The sequence below is a fragment of the Lobosporangium transversale genome, assembly GCF_002105155.1.
Source record: "Lobosporangium transversale strain NRRL 3116 chromosome Unknown BCR41scaffold_3, whole genome shotgun sequence".
In the NCBI taxonomy this organism is placed as follows: Eukaryota; Fungi; Mortierellomycota; class Mortierellomycetes; order Mortierellales; family Mortierellaceae; genus Lobosporangium; species Lobosporangium transversale.
In genome coordinates, this window is record NW_019028981.1 from 1,310,927 (window position 1) to 1,326,989 (window position 16,063).

The 16,063-nt window shown below is 40.7% G+C and overlaps 5 protein-coding genes across 5 annotated transcripts; 2 read left to right on the forward strand and 3 right to left on the reverse strand.

Annotated features, from left to right (window-relative positions):
* Positions 1 to 3,435: 3,435 nt before the first annotated feature.
* BCR41DRAFT_418912 (hypothetical protein) lies at positions 3,436 to 5,229 on the reverse strand (the record flags this gene model as incomplete). Its single annotated transcript, XM_022029688.1, has 2 exons — positions 4,861 to 5,229; positions 3,436 to 4,731 (listed from the first exon to the last, which is right to left on the reverse strand). Coding segments are annotated over exons 1-2 (1,614 nt in total), but the record flags the coding sequence as incomplete, so codon positions are not given.
* A 494-nt stretch (positions 5,230 to 5,723) lies between these two features.
* On the forward strand, positions 5,724 to 6,645 carry BCR41DRAFT_392393 (hypothetical protein; the record flags this gene model as incomplete). The annotated part of the gene is made up of 2 exons (XM_022028449.1): positions 5,724 to 6,078; positions 6,239 to 6,645. The coding sequence occupies 2 exons, from the start codon at positions 5,724 to 5,726 to the stop codon at positions 6,643 to 6,645; spliced, it is 762 nt and encodes a 253-aa protein (XP_021885638.1).
* Positions 6,646 to 8,443: 1,798 nt separating this feature from the next.
* On the forward strand, positions 8,444 to 9,519 carry BCR41DRAFT_317659 (NmrA family transcriptional regulator). Its single transcript, XM_022021287.1, has one exon. It carries the CDS (start codon positions 8,473 to 8,475, stop codon positions 9,409 to 9,411), a length of 939 nt encoding a protein of 312 aa, XP_021885639.1. The 5' UTR covers positions 8,444 to 8,472; the 3' UTR covers positions 9,412 to 9,519.
* Positions 9,520 to 9,921: 402 nt separating this feature from the next.
* Positions 9,922 to 10,649, reverse strand: BCR41DRAFT_279252 (ubiquitin-like protein; the record flags this gene model as incomplete). Its single annotated transcript, XM_022020212.1, has 2 exons — positions 9,922 to 10,067; positions 10,556 to 10,649. Coding segments are annotated over 2 exons (240 nt in total), but the record flags the coding sequence as incomplete, so codon positions are not given.
* Positions 10,650 to 11,388: 739 nt separating this feature from the next.
* Positions 11,389 to 13,006, reverse strand: BCR41DRAFT_346271 (ribosomal L28e/Mak16). The gene is made up of 4 exons (XM_022022851.1): positions 12,600 to 13,006; positions 12,348 to 12,468; positions 11,878 to 12,060; positions 11,389 to 11,510 (listed from the first exon to the last, which is right to left on the reverse strand). Exons 1-4 carry the CDS (start codon positions 12,617 to 12,619, stop codon positions 11,412 to 11,414), a joined length of 423 nt encoding a protein of 140 aa, XP_021885641.1. The 5' UTR covers positions 12,620 to 13,006; the 3' UTR covers positions 11,389 to 11,411.
* Positions 13,007 to 16,063: the final 3,057 nt, after the last annotated feature.

Sequence of the window (16,063 nt, forward strand, 5' to 3'; positions counted from 1 at the left end):
TTTTGCTTGCTGAAATATCTGATCTTAAGCTACAAAGCATAGGCACTTTCAGGGTGGTCCGAGTTTTTAAGTCCTTGCCAGAAAGTCAATATTTTCATTGAATAAAGTAATTCAAATTTTAATTCAGTTTATGACTTTTAGGCGAGGAGTCGATATCTTTTTTTTTTTTTTATTTTTTTTATTTTTTTCCCAGACCAAACCCATTGCTGCATGTTCTTATACAGTAAGATCTTGAAAGCCTTTTACATATCGATAGTGCGCTTTTCCCACGACTCAGGGACTTTCAAACAGAGAAAAGTACCATTGTTCCCCTAATCAGCTGCTTAATATCAAGCACTCATCAGTTTCCTTTTTTTTTTTCCCTTGTATACCTGATAATTATTTTTACTTGCCAAGCTCTGCTAGTTTCCTAGAAGCGGCAAGTATGTTCATGCATCAACTACGATTATAAACCCTCGCAGGAAGCAGCCTTAGGCTTTTGGTGCCACTATTGGAAGCGGTTATGGGGAGTTCAATTCATTCATTACGCGCGTGGAGAGCCTTCCCCTTGATCGGCTTGGCTGCCATGCTTCAAGACCTGCTGACACCTATCATTGGAATTTCGTGTATACTAACATGCGGTCTCGCACATTCCTTTGGGTTTGAGTTTGGGACACCATTTTGCTGTGCAAATGTTTCTTTCAAAGACGATCTAAGCAAGGATATGATGTAGTCTATCCAGTTGTGGCAATCTGTTTAAGAAATGAGCTCAAATGAATCTTTGAATCATGTCAAAACAGTTTCCTTTGAAGTGAGCTTTTCTTGCTCTCAGGTGTTTTCTTTTCAGCATACTAATGAACTTTGATGATCCTCAGCACGAAAAACGAGAAAATACAGCCAGAAAGTTGACGACTAATATTTTAAAATACTTCCTTTGATTGTATATCTATGCAAGTATGCCCAGATCGCATAGGGATTGCGAAGGTTGGAATTATAGGCAGCACTACGAGGAGTGATGGTAAACTTATCACATTGTTCCGGAAAAAGTAGCCTTCTCCTTACGCTCATTTGTCTTTTTAGTTAGATAAACAATTACACAAACTCAAGTCATATCATTGGGGTATTGCTTTGCGGATGAAAGGCTGTATTGAGGTGAAAGCGGGGTTTGTTATGAATCTCCTGTACACCAAAATTTTGTTTATGCGGACGATTTACTAAGGAAAACGTCTGTATATTTTTAAGGTTCCAATGAATTGGGGAAGTATTCTTAACTGTACAAAATATGTAGGCACATGTGACATTGCATTCACGGGTCCCCATAAATGCACATTCCCCGGACGAAAGCTTGGACAAAAGGCCGGACGCAATTACACTTACTCATCTCTTCATTACTTTCGCAATCAAGATTTCATTTTATCGAAATGGCAATTTCAAAGCGCTCCGCAGCATCGGTCCCCAAGAATCAATTGCCAAAGAAGAAATATACAATGTCCGAGATAAAGTCAGCTGAAAAATTGCGGAAGGACAGGTACAACGACCTTTTAAACTGTGCAAGGGATCGCAATATGACAATTCCACTTATTCTGCCTACAGCTGACAACCATGGCACTCCAATGGCAAAGGTGTGTCTGACTCTAAAGAAAAAAGTAGAGCTCCTTGATATATATGATTATCTCTTGCTCCGACGAAAGGATATTAAACAAAAAGTCTCCTTAAAAAATTTCGGCAACCTCATTGGATATGACATTCCGAAGAGTAGTTTTCACGATATCGTCAAAAAAAAAGATGAACTTCGAGCACAGGCTCCATTGTATCCAGAGGGTGCGTGTTATATCGTTCAGCGAAAGAATCTACAGCTTGAGACAGTGCTTTTAAAATGGCTAGAGGATCAGCGTACACGACTCAATCCAATTAACAAAAGGATGATACAAGATGCGGCGAAAACCACTTATGTTATCCTCGCTGGCCTGAAAGATCCTGAAGGTGACCCGAGCACCAGCGGCATGATGCCTTCTTTTTCAGTTTCCTGGTTTAATGCTTTCAAGAAGCGTCACAACATAACGTATTGTCAGTTACGGGGAGAAGCAGGATCGGTTGACCTTGAAGCGATTGAGCCTGAGCTCGTGGCCATCCGGAGTCTCTGTTCCCAATACACACCTGACAACATATATAACTGTGATGAGACAGGATTCTATCTCAAGGAGTTGGACCACAAGTCCTACACAACGCAGGTCTCGGAGGCTGGAGTCAAGGCAAATAAGAATTGTCGTGTTACTATCCTCTTTTGCATCAATGCTTCTGGCACTTCGCTCCTCAAGGCAGAGTCCATGGATGCATTGAAGCCACTCGTTATTGGTAAGGAGTTTAACATTTTATTGAAGGTATATTTAGGCGTTGACTTGAAATACTATATATTAAATATCATATTTCATATATTAGGTAAAAACATCGCCCAAGGTATTGACATCGAGTCAGGAAAAAAAATGATTGTGAGAAAATCTGAATCAGGGTGGATGACAAACAATATCTTCGTGAATTGGTTGAAAACATTCGATGATCAGCTTACAGAGCCAAGCTTACTTCTTCTGGACTCTGCTCCACAGCACAACAATATTGATATGCGCAATCCTTCCACCAATGAACCGTGGAAGCATCTCCGCATTCAACGACTCCCGGTGAACTCGACATCTGTTACTCAGCCCCTTGATGCAGGCGTTATCAGTGTGTTCAAGCGAGCATTTCTAGAGATACTTACCCACGAGTCACATCTCGTCCGAACATTTGATATGACGAAGGCTATCTCTAATGGACACGCGTGGTCGATAATCCCATCAGCATGGAACTCCGTTAAAGCGATGACACTAAGGAATTGCTTTGCTAAAACCCCAGTCCTTCCCGAAGAGATGCGAAAGCACATCAGAGCCATGTCAAGTACCAGTGCAGAGCGATGCCACGAGGTCCAGTACACGCGAAGTCACCTCTATAAGGAGCAGGAAAGGGCGTACTTCGAGCATTTGATCGCATCAGTGAGTAAAGGGAATGAGTGGGTGCTGGATCGCATTGCGGAGAAAGATGTGCAGGATATTTTGGAAGAGGAACATGGGTCATGCACTTCTACGGATGGTAACTCTCATGAAATTGTCAATGGAAACTATGAAGCCACTCCACTCTCTATAAACAGTAGTCCGATATCGAAGGAGTCATTCCACAATTCGATCGATTTATTGACCAAATTGTCTAACGGGCATGATATAAGCAGTCCTGAAGGGATGGAGGCCATATTTGAAAATACAAAAAAAACAGCATGAAAAATGTGCGCCACTTTTTGAGGAGTCTCATAAGAGCTTGTGATAATGTGAATATGGAGCAGACATCTTCATTAAGAGAGACGCAGGATGACCCGCAAGACGTATCGACGCTAGAAAATTTCCTGGACAACCCATTTTTATAATAAATGCAGTTTGATAATATCTTTTATTTTGGACTGTTTTGTACACTGGATTTTCCAAACCTCTTGTGGCTCAAGGACGTTATCGATGGTTTCCTGCCTCTTGTAGTTCAGGCCACGTCTTGGTATTTCCGCCTCCATCTGTCTCATTAACCATACAATACGACCAAAAATAGCTTTCGCACTCTCCTCCCAACCGGCGCTCCCATAATCAACCTTAGGAGCCAGTCTCGATACCTTGAATTTCGGGCAACTTGCCACTGAAGACGCGCATCGAGATCGATCTATACTACATTCCACAAAATACCAGGTCATGGCATCCGTAACGATACCATATGCTTTCATTGGGTTGGCCTCATCCTCCTCCTTTCCATCGTCGTCGTCTGTACGCTTGCGCTTTCGATTCGTCAATGAGGATTCCAGCTGCACCAGGTTTTGGGCCAAACCCTTCTTGAAGTCCTCTCGCTTTACCTGTGTGACACCTAGAATGTGGTTCATACCGCCAACGGCTTCGATGGAAAAATCCACCCTTCCATGACCATGTTTACCGCGAAGTTCTCTTTGTTGAACAAGTGTTAACGTTTTCTCAAAAAGCAATACAGCCTGTGTGATGTACGAACAAACAAAGGTGGAACAAGTTGCTTCGTTTGATGGTAAGCGGCTTCCCATTGTTCTTACTCTTGCATCAAGCTCCTCGCACAGCTTCCGCAATGCATCCTGGTTTATGCTCTCTGTCAATATGTTGTCAAATGATGGCAGATCAGGGATGTCGGGTGCCTCCATGTTCGATATACCGTACAGAGTGTTGACTTCTGCAAGCGTAAAGTCTGTATATTTTTTTGTTGGGGTCTCCAGCGCCACTACTAGGGTCATTCCACCAGTCTTCCTTTGCTGTCTTAGGATATTTCTAAAGTGATTGTCGTCGGGGACTTCTGAGCGGCCATCCACGATTACTGACAGAACAAGATCTCCTTTTCCGTCCTCTCTTTCTGGATATGCACGGAAGATCGCGCCCACAAGCTCTTTCACTGTTGTTTTCTCGACATCGGCTGTCCAGCGAAAGGACTTGTTCTTGCTTGGCCGTACGATGACGTCTAATACGAAGATACTCTGCACATCCTCCAATTTTTTTTTCTCTTCATGTAATTGTTCCTGTAAAGCTTTTTTCTCTTCATGTAGTTGTTCCTGTAAAGCTTTTTTCTCTTCATGTAATTGTCCCTGTAAACCTTTTATCACTTCACGCAACTGTTCTTGTGATTTTTTCATCTCTTCTTGTAATTTTTTTTTCTCTTCATGTAAATCTTCTACTTGTAATTTATAAGCATGACATAGAGAGTCTTTCAGCATATATATCAAGCTTGTGGAGGCACGCTAAATGCCTTTCTGGCATAGATAGCGATAATGGGACGAACATGGAAAAGCAGTTGACGTACCTTTGGGCTGCTCGACGATAATATGGATCGTGGCTTTTGGAGCTCCGTCCTTGAACACATCTTGCAGTGTCTCCATTGAGTGGAGCTGACGCTTGAGATCAATATTACCAGCAATGAGCTGGTTGTCTGTGTCCACATTCCAAGGAATCATAGCGCACCAAAGAACAAGTTTGCCAACAATGATTTGTGTGAGGTTGCTGATTAAGCTTTTGAGATGACAGACAGTTTTATCGGAGGAAATCTCAACGGCGAATGCTTTTGAGGCAGGGTCACCACTGATTAAACAGAGCAGTTCGAGCGTGGCTGCTGTGGGTGTCATTGTTGGGTGTTCAAAGTGAATGGTGGAGAGTGTGAAGAAAAAAGGCTGGTAATAAATATGAGTGCCAAGACACGCTGTGGCTTCGACCTTTTCGTCCAAGACACATTGTGATTTCGACCTTTTCGTGGGAACTAAGGATGTCTGTCTTTACGTTCTTTATCCGAACTAGCATAGGAAGGATAATGCATTATGGGAACCCATAAATGCAATGTCACATGGGCCTATATATTTTGTAAAGTTAAGAATACTCCCCAATTCATTGGAACCTTAAAAATATCCGGACGTTTTCCTTAGTAAATCGTCCGGATAAACAAAATTTTGGTGTACATGATGAGGGCGTCAAAAAAAAAAAAAAAAAAAAAAAAGCTATATGTACACCACAGCACAACAAAAATATTTAAACGGGTGCCACATTCGTCGCTTTCATTCTCCAACCAAGCACGTCTTCAAGTTGTATTATCTTCCTTATTAATAAGAATAAAATCCTTAAAGCCCTATTACTTCCAAAAAAAAAAAAAAAAAAAAAAAAAAAAGAAAGAAAGAAATGCACCCATCACCTAAAACCCTTGTCGTCTTTGGTGCAACTGGCCAACAAGGAGGATCTGTTATCAACTTTGTCCTTGATCATCCAGAACTATCTAGCCAATACAAGATTCGAGCTGTGACACGCGTCCCATCGAAGCCAGCTGCTCAAGCCTTGCAAGAGCGAGGAGTCGAGGTCGTTAAAGCAGATCTGTATGATAGAGAATCGCTCGATAAAGCTCTCAGAGGCGCACATACTGTCTTTGGGATGGTTACCACGACCTATGATGACAGTATCTACACTAAAGAAATTATCCGAAGCAAGAACTTAGCAGACGCAGCCGTAGCTGCAGGTGTCCAGTATATCATTTACAGCAGTTTGCGAAATCTCTGGTGACAAATATATTGAGGTCGACACTTTCAATGTCAAAGCCGACACTGAAAAATACATTCGCTCTCTGCCCATCAAGAGTGCTTTTTTCTCACCAGCCATGTTTTATCAATGCTTTCACACCTTCTTTTTCCTCACGCGCCAAGATGATGGAACCTATGTGATATTCAATACTGTTCCTCCTCAGAGTGCGATTGAGTGCTACGATCCTGTTGCTGACACTGGCAAGTTTACAAATGTTATCCTTGCTGAACCGGATAAATTTGAAGGCAAGACTCTGTGTGCAGCAGCATACTCTTACTCGTTTGAAGATATAGCAGAGCTGATCAGTACAGCATCAGGCAAGACTGTCAAGTATAAGCAGATTTCTGTAGATGAGTATGATCGTATGATGCCAGTTCAAAACAGAATTATCGGTGACCTTATGCTTTACGTGTCAGAACATGGTTGCTTTCATCCGAATGAGGAGGAGCATGAATGGGCGACCAAGCATATCGGCAAGTTGACCACGTTTGAAGAATACCTCCAGAAGAACCCACTCGAGCTGCAGTGATCAACTAAAGCTAGAATTCGAAATGTAAAAATCAAATAAAAAGAAGTACAGCACTATTGAACAGGGTATGTGGCACGAGCCATACATAAGTCTTTAGGCCGTTTGGAACACGTATTCCGGCACTAATAGGGCCCAAGCAAAGGAGTGAATGTCAGACAACGATGAAGGCCTCTTTCTTAAACGAATGTAATAAATAAGGGTCCAAGGTGTATTATCATCCCTCATTTTGCGTTGAAGAATAAAGAATGGTTCATTATAAGGCATCACTGGAGCTGAGAAGCATTGCATAGAGCGACAAGATTCTGATATCCGCTCGGCATGTGCTGTACTTGCTAAAACAACTGACCTCTAACTACAAGAGAGATGCATTTTAATGGAGATTTGTAATAGACTGATGGGGGGATGCAAACTGTAATAGGCAATGGTGAGGCTTGGGTAGGGTCAAGGATATATATTCAACAAAGTCTAAGCCTGGTCTAACAAGAAAGAGCCTTTTTAACACTGATTGTAACTGCGGTGCGAGCCATGGAGGATAGATACCAGAGTCTGTCTTCATTTCTGGAACTAAATCGAACACATGCTAAATGGATGATTCTTTAAGGTGTGATCAGACTTTTGCTGGTGTATATATTTTTTTTATTTTTCACCAGCACGTCAGAGCCCATATATTTTTCTTTTTCACTGGTGGAGTTGACTACTGATCTACAGATACCGACGTGAAGTATTCTAATACGAGATATCCCAGTGTACCCTTGGTATACTACAACAGGAACCGCTGGCTGTGGGATTTCTTGGGTGGTGTTTGCCACACCGAGAAAAAAAAAAAAAAAAAAAAAAAAAAAAACATACCAATAATGCAAGATGCGCCACGGACCATGCGATCCATCGATGTCAAAACAGATAAATAATAAGATAAATATTTTAGCATATGATGGCTCTCCTATTTACTTGGATGCTTCAATCTGGGAAGCCAAGATACTTTTCTGCAAGCGATTTTTATGTTCATAGCTGCTAGTGTGGCTGCTTAGAAGGCCGGTAGCAACTTTCGGTGCTTAATAACGGCGCTTAATAGTCGTAGTGGATGCATGGAGAGTCTAGCCCAATCGATGCAGATGCAGATTAGGTGACTTCTACTTTGCGGGCCTGGCTGTCGCACTACATGCATTACATGCATCTTTCCATATGATTTAACGCGCCATTTCGCACGCCCTCCCTTTTTTTTTTTTTTTTTTTTTTTTTTTTCGTCGGCCTAGTTGACCCCCAACAATGCCCCTTGTTTGAGGCCACCAAAGAGGGATGAGGTTGACGTTCTATTCAATTCATTCAACCTATTCAAGCGATAGGCTTGACTGGACTCATAAACCTGATGTAACATTGTCTTATCATGTTCTTTGGGAAGGGGGTTTTGTTTTTCTCTCTATCTCAAGTCCATGCAGAGTTTGTGTAATTCGCAGTAAGGACGCATGACAGAAACAGTAGGTTGATGGAGGTGACTTACTTATATGGGATCGATATCAATTAGGCATTTTGGCAGATTTGCTATATCAAAACAGGTTGGCGTTTATTTCTTTCCACTTGTGGGGAAGTATGAGCTCAAGAACATCAAAAAGATGACCACAAGTGCTCTAATGGTTTACTGAACCAAAAATATATATATATATATATATATATATATTTAAATAGATGCCGCTTTTCGCTTTTGTTACCAATTCACGCCTTCGAATTATATCATCCTCCTTTCCTCTTTAATAGCAAAAACAAACCTTTACAGTTTTTTAATTCCCTTGCGCTTCCCAAAAAAAAAAAAAAAAAAAAAAAAAAAAGAGAATGAAACCACCTAAAACCCTCGTCGTCTTTGGCGCAACCGGCCAACAAGGAGGATCTGTTATCAACTTTGTCCTTGATCATCCAGAACTATCTAGCCAATACAAGATTCGAGCTGTGACACGCGTCCCATCGAAGCCAGCTGCTCAAGCCTTGCAAGAGCGAGGAGTCGAGGTCGTTAAAGCAGATCTGTATGATAGAGAATCGCTCGATAAAGCTCTCAGAGGCGCACATACTGTCTTTGGGATCACTTGCACAATTTTTGATGACAGTGCTTATGTTAAAGAATACCTTCAAGGCAAGAATTTAGCAGATGCGGTTGTTGCCGCAGGAGCCCAGTATTTTATCTACGGTACTGTACGCCATGCAGGTGAAGTCTCCGGTGGCAAACATTCTGCTGTCCATGCTTTCGACGTCAAGGCTGACATCGAGAAATACATTCGCACTCTGCCCATCAAGAGTGCTTTTTTCACACCAAGCGTATATATGCAAGACTTTCACAACTTTTTCTTCACTCCTAAACGCCAAGAGGATGGAACCTATGTGATATTCCAGGTAGTCAAACCTGACAGCGTATTTGAGTTTTTCGATCCTGCTTCTGACACCGGTAAATTTGTAGGTGCTATCCTTGCAGAGCCCGACAAGTTTGCAGGCAAAACCTTGTGCGCAGTATCCACCTTTTGCTCATTTAGTGATGTAGCAGAGATGATCAGTAAATCAACAGGCAAGACTGTCAAGTATAAGCAGGTGTCTTTGGATGAGTATGACCAAATCATGCCAACGAGTCATAGCAGGATCGTTGCTAACGTTATGCTTTTCCTGGAGGAACACGGTTACTTTGGTGGTTTAAAGAAGGAGGTCGAATGGTCTACTAGTTGTCATCATGAGAAGTTGACCACATTTGAGGAGTTCATCGAGAAGAACCCTTTCCATCTGGAGTGAGTGGTTTTCAATGTATGGACACCTGAATAGTCTTTTCTAAAGTCTGGAGCAATTGATATAATAACACCAAAGCAATCTTAAATAAAGACAATCAATTTCAAAGTTTACCATTTTACTTAATTGGTGTCTTCCAAAAGAAAAAGTCTCATTCTAGACGCGTCTGTTTACTATTTTTTTCTCTCTCTCCCATATCCAAAAAATGCTTTGCAAAACTAAGGAAAATGTCTGTCTGTTTTATTTAATTCGGAAGGGCTTGTTTTTCCTTTCTCCTTTCCTCTTTCTCTCCATCCATAAACGGATATGTATGTCTGCTGAAAAGTTAAAAAGAAAAGAAAAAAAAAAGAAATCGACAAGAGACCAAGTAAAATTTATTTACTTCAGCTTCTTCTTAATGCGGAGCTGGTTGGAGTGACCGCACTTCTTCTTACGGCAGTTAGTGGCACGAGGAGGAAGACGGGCATAGCACTTGCGGCAGATCATCTTGTCGCAGTTGAACTTGGAAGCCAAAGCCTTGAGCGAGGGCTCAATGATACCACCACGAAGACGAAGAACCAAGTGCAAGGTCGACTCCTTCTGAATGTTGTAGTCGGACAAAGTGCGACCATCCTCGAGCTGCTTGCCGGCAAAAATCAAACGCTGCTGGTCTGGGGGAATACCTGTTATGTTTTTTTGTTGTTTGTTTTTTATTAAAAAAAAAGAAAAAGAAAAGACATGGGATAAGTTTAACGGCGCGGCACTCTTTTCTTAGAGGAAAAAAAAAAAAAAAAAAAAGGCCCTTGTAATATGAGATGTGCGATTGGGTTTTGCAAAAATCATTTTTGGTGACAAAATATGATCCCGATATCTGTTCTGTAGTTTTTTTACCCCCTATTCTCAAAGTCCACTTCGCTGATCCGACTGAAAATATATATATATATAAAAGTACTTATTCTACTCTGTCGGCTCAATATGCAATCAAACAGTCAGCATTACGCTATTCCTGATGTTAGTGAAGTTGAATACATATAGCTACTGCCTATTCCGTGGCGCTGATATGATCCTCGATGGCCTTATGATACAGCATGAATCATGAATGGGTGTATGATAAAGAAAAAAAGTAAAAAAAAAAAAAAAAAAAAAAAAGAAAAAAAAACTGATGACGCACCCTCCTTGTCCTGGATCTTCTGCTTGACGTTGTCAATGGTGTCGGAAGACTCCACCTCAAGGGTGATAGTCTTTCCAGTAAGGGTCTTAACGAAAATCTGCATTTTCCTAAGAATACAGAAGGAACGGAAATAATAGGTAAGTAATTGTTCTGACGCGATTACATGACGTTGGAAGGGTGGAGTTTCCCAAATGAATTCTGTTCCTTGCGATGATTGCATCAAAATAGTTTGCTGCCTCCCAGTAATCCTGAACTAACTAATGAAATACAACTTCCAAGCAACTTGGGGCTCATCCTTATCATCCTTAAGTAACCTCCAGAAATATTGAAGAAAACACACAAGCCTTTTTGATGGTCTCTTCTCTTTTCACGTAATCCTTAAAGTAATCCTTGATGGCTGTCTGATGATAGTCTTCTGGGCATAATTCATGGCTCCAAGATATTTTTTCCTAGTTGCCCAGTCATATGGCATCTAATGCAGGTGGCAATATGGCATGTTTTTACACACTGCTGATGGATACTATCGGATGGATGCTTTATATGCCCTGATGGATTACTCATGATATCAATGCCATAATAGAATCTCTCCGCACCTGTTTTTCGTACAAAGAAAGAGGAGGAACCCAAATTCAATCACCAACCAGATGAAATATGTATTTTCAAGTCACACATATAAAAAATAACCTATACATATTTAAGGGGGTCGTCGCTCCGCCTCATAAAACCATTTTACGATCCAGATCAGACCATTATAACATATTCAATACATTCAGGCAGGAATAGCGACACTATCTTTATGTTTCACGAGGCCATCATTTATTGTTTTATTTCATCCAACTCGAAGTACATCTACAAATTAGTTCTTGTTGGCACGGATACCCTTGCCAGTCTTCTTGGGGATAGCCTTAACGGGCTTCTGTGAGTTGAGGACGGCAGAGACGCGAGCAAGAGCAGCCTAGATACACATGTAAAGCAAGTTTAAACCACGTATTAGATACGATACCCATCGATGAAAAAAATTGTAATGAAAAGAATAAATGGACAGATAGAAAAATGGAAAGTGGCAAGACAATAGGAGATAAAGAAATGTTTCCACGTTGCTGTCGCAAAACTTTGAATATAGAGAATAACTCATTGTTTGATAGTGAAGCAGAACATTGGTCTCGAGAAAAAAGTCATTTGATGTCTTTCTTCCTTGTGGTCATCTTGCAAATAATGTACGCCCAGCTTTCATGTCAAATGAATCTGCTGGGTTCTAGCACTTTGCGAAACAGAAGACAAATACTAAAAAGAGTTGATAAAAAAAAATAATAACGCATTACCTTGCGGAGATCAGCACGGTAGCCATTGCGAGTAAGGCCAGCAACAGAGCGAGCAGACTTGCGGATACCCTTGGTAAGAGTAACCTTGTTGATGGCCTTAGCAGGCTTGAAGGCAGGAACGCTAGACTTCTTGGTAGCAACGACAACACCACGGCCAGAGGGAGCAGCAGTGATATCAACAGTCTATGATATATTCCAATGAGGACAGCCGTTGATGATTAACAAACGAGCTTAACAGTTGTGTTCAGCTTTATAAGTAATGAGATGTAGTAGTGTCCCATAAACGAAGAAATAATTCCTGCATATATATTCTACATCCCATGGACTACAGGTTTCTTCACCAAATATGTTCATATCTCGACGCCGTTTTTTAGAAAAGAAAAAATACGAGCTGCATCTTGGGTGTCTGCATCCTGAATGTCATACTGAATACTAGATTGTTTCCATTGTCCTGTTTACAATAAGCGTACCTTCTTGTTGGCAAGACCAGAGTACTTGAACGAGTTCTTGTTCAACAAGTTTCCAGCCTCCGAGGAGAATTGAACGCCATTGCGCTTGACCAAGAAAGAGTTGTTCTTCTTGATAAGAAGCCTGATTGATAACCATTGTTTTAATAGAAAAAATAGTAATAATAATAATTGTCAATATCGCTGCTATATGCATAAGCCAAATCATTCCATTGTCCCTTATGTATTGCTGCCTCGCATTTTTGTGAACCATACCAGGTAAGATCAGCCGACATGTTTGTCTATTGGCCCAGGTAAGATAAAAAAATAAAACGGCAAACTCGATTAGATCATAGGCTTTTAAAGCAAGATTTCACTAATCCTGGTCTGACGTTAATGTTGATGCTGTTGTATACAATTTGAATCCTAGTCATTAAATGATCCGGAAAAATCAATTTTGTAGCAAGCTGAATGCTGAATCAAATGTTCCGCTTAATTCTGCTAAATTAAAGTAATCCAGAAAACAAAATTATGCACCATAATGATGAAGGATGATCATAATTTCCCGAATTCTGCTGCAGAAGTCAAGAGCACGATAATCCTGTTATCCTGTTCCTATGATACATTGCCAAAATGATCGAATCAAGCACATTACAATGATCCCAAATGAATGTGAAGAGAAGGATTTCTACTCTTCCTGAACCACTGTCCCTCAAAAGGGCAGGAAGAAAATCCATCGGGGTGGCTTGTGAACTCCGAACATTGACCATCACTATTGCCTAACCTGGAAGGCAAGAGCACGATTGGACAATTTAATGAAAGGAAATAAAAGCCGCCTCCTATATGAGATCACAGTCTTCCATATTCGCTTAATCGAGAAGTCTGCTTACTCAGGCCAGAGAGCCTGCAATCCTTATAATCAATATGCGCTCCAGAAGGTCTATTCTCATGTGGCAAGTAAGATACCTTGGTTTCACGATGTCCGTCATGCAGATTTTACATTCACAGATCAGTAAAACTTTGCAACCGACACTTGCTGTACTTTGCAATTGGTGACTACCACCATCAGCACCTTTAATAAGGTCGCTCACCAAACGAACGTAGGGACGTCTACCGAACAAGAGCGCTATTCCCAGCTTAAGAAGCTACTTGAGGCATGAGTACTTTGGTGCAAAGCCCAAACCCACCACTATTTAAGATCCTATCAATAAAGAATCAAACTGTCTCTCACTAATGCTTAACTACCTATTATTTCGAAAGACATAAATAGGGAGCAGTAGTAGATATAAGAACGTGTATCACTTACATCTGTATAGATGTTATTAAAAAGCATTACCTACTTCAAGGCGAATCACTTTGGTGTAATGCCTTTGACTTTTGTAACTTTGCCTCTAAACAGACAGCTCATGCTCAGATAGCCATCAATTTCGTCTTCAACTGTCAATAGATGTACGCATTTAGGACCATTCAATATCAGTATTTCTCAGCAACAAAGCTACAAAAGAAGTTTATATATATGATCAGCCAGAAAAAAGTATAGTCAAGGCATACTGGAATCATTGTCAATCTTCTTCTACTTAACTGTTTGCAACAGAGAACTCACTAGCCTGAAAACGATTAAAAAATAGACAGATCATAACCCATTCCTTGCAAGGATAGATTAAAACAATTAGTCTTGATTGTGCACAAGTTTACATTCATTCAAGTTGATTGGAATGTAGTGAATGCTGTACGACCATGATGTGGAGAGATTAAAAAGATAGACAAGCGCAAGGCACAGATCGACAGGATAGATGCAAAATGTTCAGGGGCTAATTAGTCCCCTTGATCTTGATAAACATCCCTAGACAACATTACTGTTTGCCCGTCTACGAGCTTTCTCTCTATACCTTTTTTAATTTTTTAATTGTAAAGCATACTAAGCCCTATTATACTTAAAAGTGGCCCTGTGAAGGCATCAGACAATTAACCGATGATCTTGATGACTGACTCTTGCTGTCGCTTGTGGCGGTCTGATTGATCATCAGTAGGCGCCGTTTATCGTCGTAAAAGAGGTCGAATAGAGATGCGGTTGTAATGCGACTTCAGGGCTCCAGACTAGTTTAGGGAGGCTTTGGATTTGTCGCTGGCTTGTTAACAAGAACGCTTGGAGCGGGTTGCTGACAAGGTATTTCCAGATGAAAGTGTGTCGTAGTGTTGATAATGCATCACTTCTTCAGTGAAGGAGCATTTGTTCGGACGAGTAACCAAAATGTTGTTCCTGTTGAACTGGGAAGCATTGGACAAGCTTTACAGCACATCTTCCTCAGCGCCAACTACTCTTAGGTATCAGGACAGTCCCTTGATATTTCGCCTTCACATCAAAGTATTACCGACTTTTTGATACCTATCTGGTCACTGTCATTGAAGCACAGATAGACACCCACCTATTACCAAAGCTCGCACCATCCGCCATCCGGTCCTGGAACGAATATGATATCCTCAAGACTGTGATCGATCGACATCATAAAGGCCATCATTGGTGCCATTTTTAATACTTTGTTTTCGATTTGACCTTGATACAATGCTTCTTAGTCAGAGTATTGTCGCGGTGTTGGAGGCTCATATCAGTCCATTACCTCATTAGGCCTAAAGTCTCGAACGTAAATAGGTAATTCTTCATTTCAATAAAGGCAATCATCTTATCCTTTTTTTTCTTTAGATACAAGAGATAGAAGGAAGAATAATTCAAAGGAAAGATGCCTCCTATGCCAGTCTTCTCACTCTTGATTCACATTGGCTGCACTGGTCGCTGCTGAATATGGCAACGGAAGAAGAAACAACAACCGAGTGATTACATTCACTAATGCAAGCCACGCATGGTAACAAAGTCTTGTTGAAAGCAAACTATAACTGTCCAATAGGCCAATGACTACCTACGAGATTACCATTGTCACCCAGCAAAGGAAATCTGATAACGACTTCTAGGATGGATCCTTGCCAAGGAACACTAGAGAAGACGCGCATGACTCTTTTGCATTCCCCATTAACATGGCCTGATGATAGTGCGTGCAGCCATTTTATAATATTTTAATCAACTTGTAGAAACAGTTTCTACTGTTATTGAGTATAAATTGTAATTGGTTTCAGGAACACTGGATCACTATAAATGGCTCCATTTTCTTGATCTACTCATATTGTAGCCTTCTTTGGCGTGGCGAACAACGAATCTAAATTGCCAAACTACAAGCTAAATGTTTTAGCCTATGCTAAAACAGAGGAGAGAAAGAAAACCGTTCTCTATCCGATCTTGGTATTCGTACAGAAATATATACGCTTTGAGGTAAGAGACATTTGAAGCAAAGATCAATCATTAAGTCATACATCATCTCTCTTTGTTGAATTATTCCAAGTAAGATTACAGTAAGAATAACCATCGGCCCTTTGCAGTGAATATACTTTATAACTGCGCCTTTTTTTTTTTTTTTTTTTTTTTTTTTTGAATTAGTTAATGTTTATTGTTGACTTCTGGAAGTTATTAGGCTTGCCATTAGGTGTTGCAGACTGGTTTGTGATCAGTGGGCTATCATTCCCTGCTGCAGAGTTAAATGTAGCGATTGAGTTGGGCTGTGTAGCACTAGAGCCTACTGCTGAGCCAAGGCCATAGAGATATCCACTATTAATCAAATGGAGGATGAACAAAATATAGAGTAAGTGATTGTTATGAAGCAATGATTCGTCCTTCATTCCTCAATATCAAA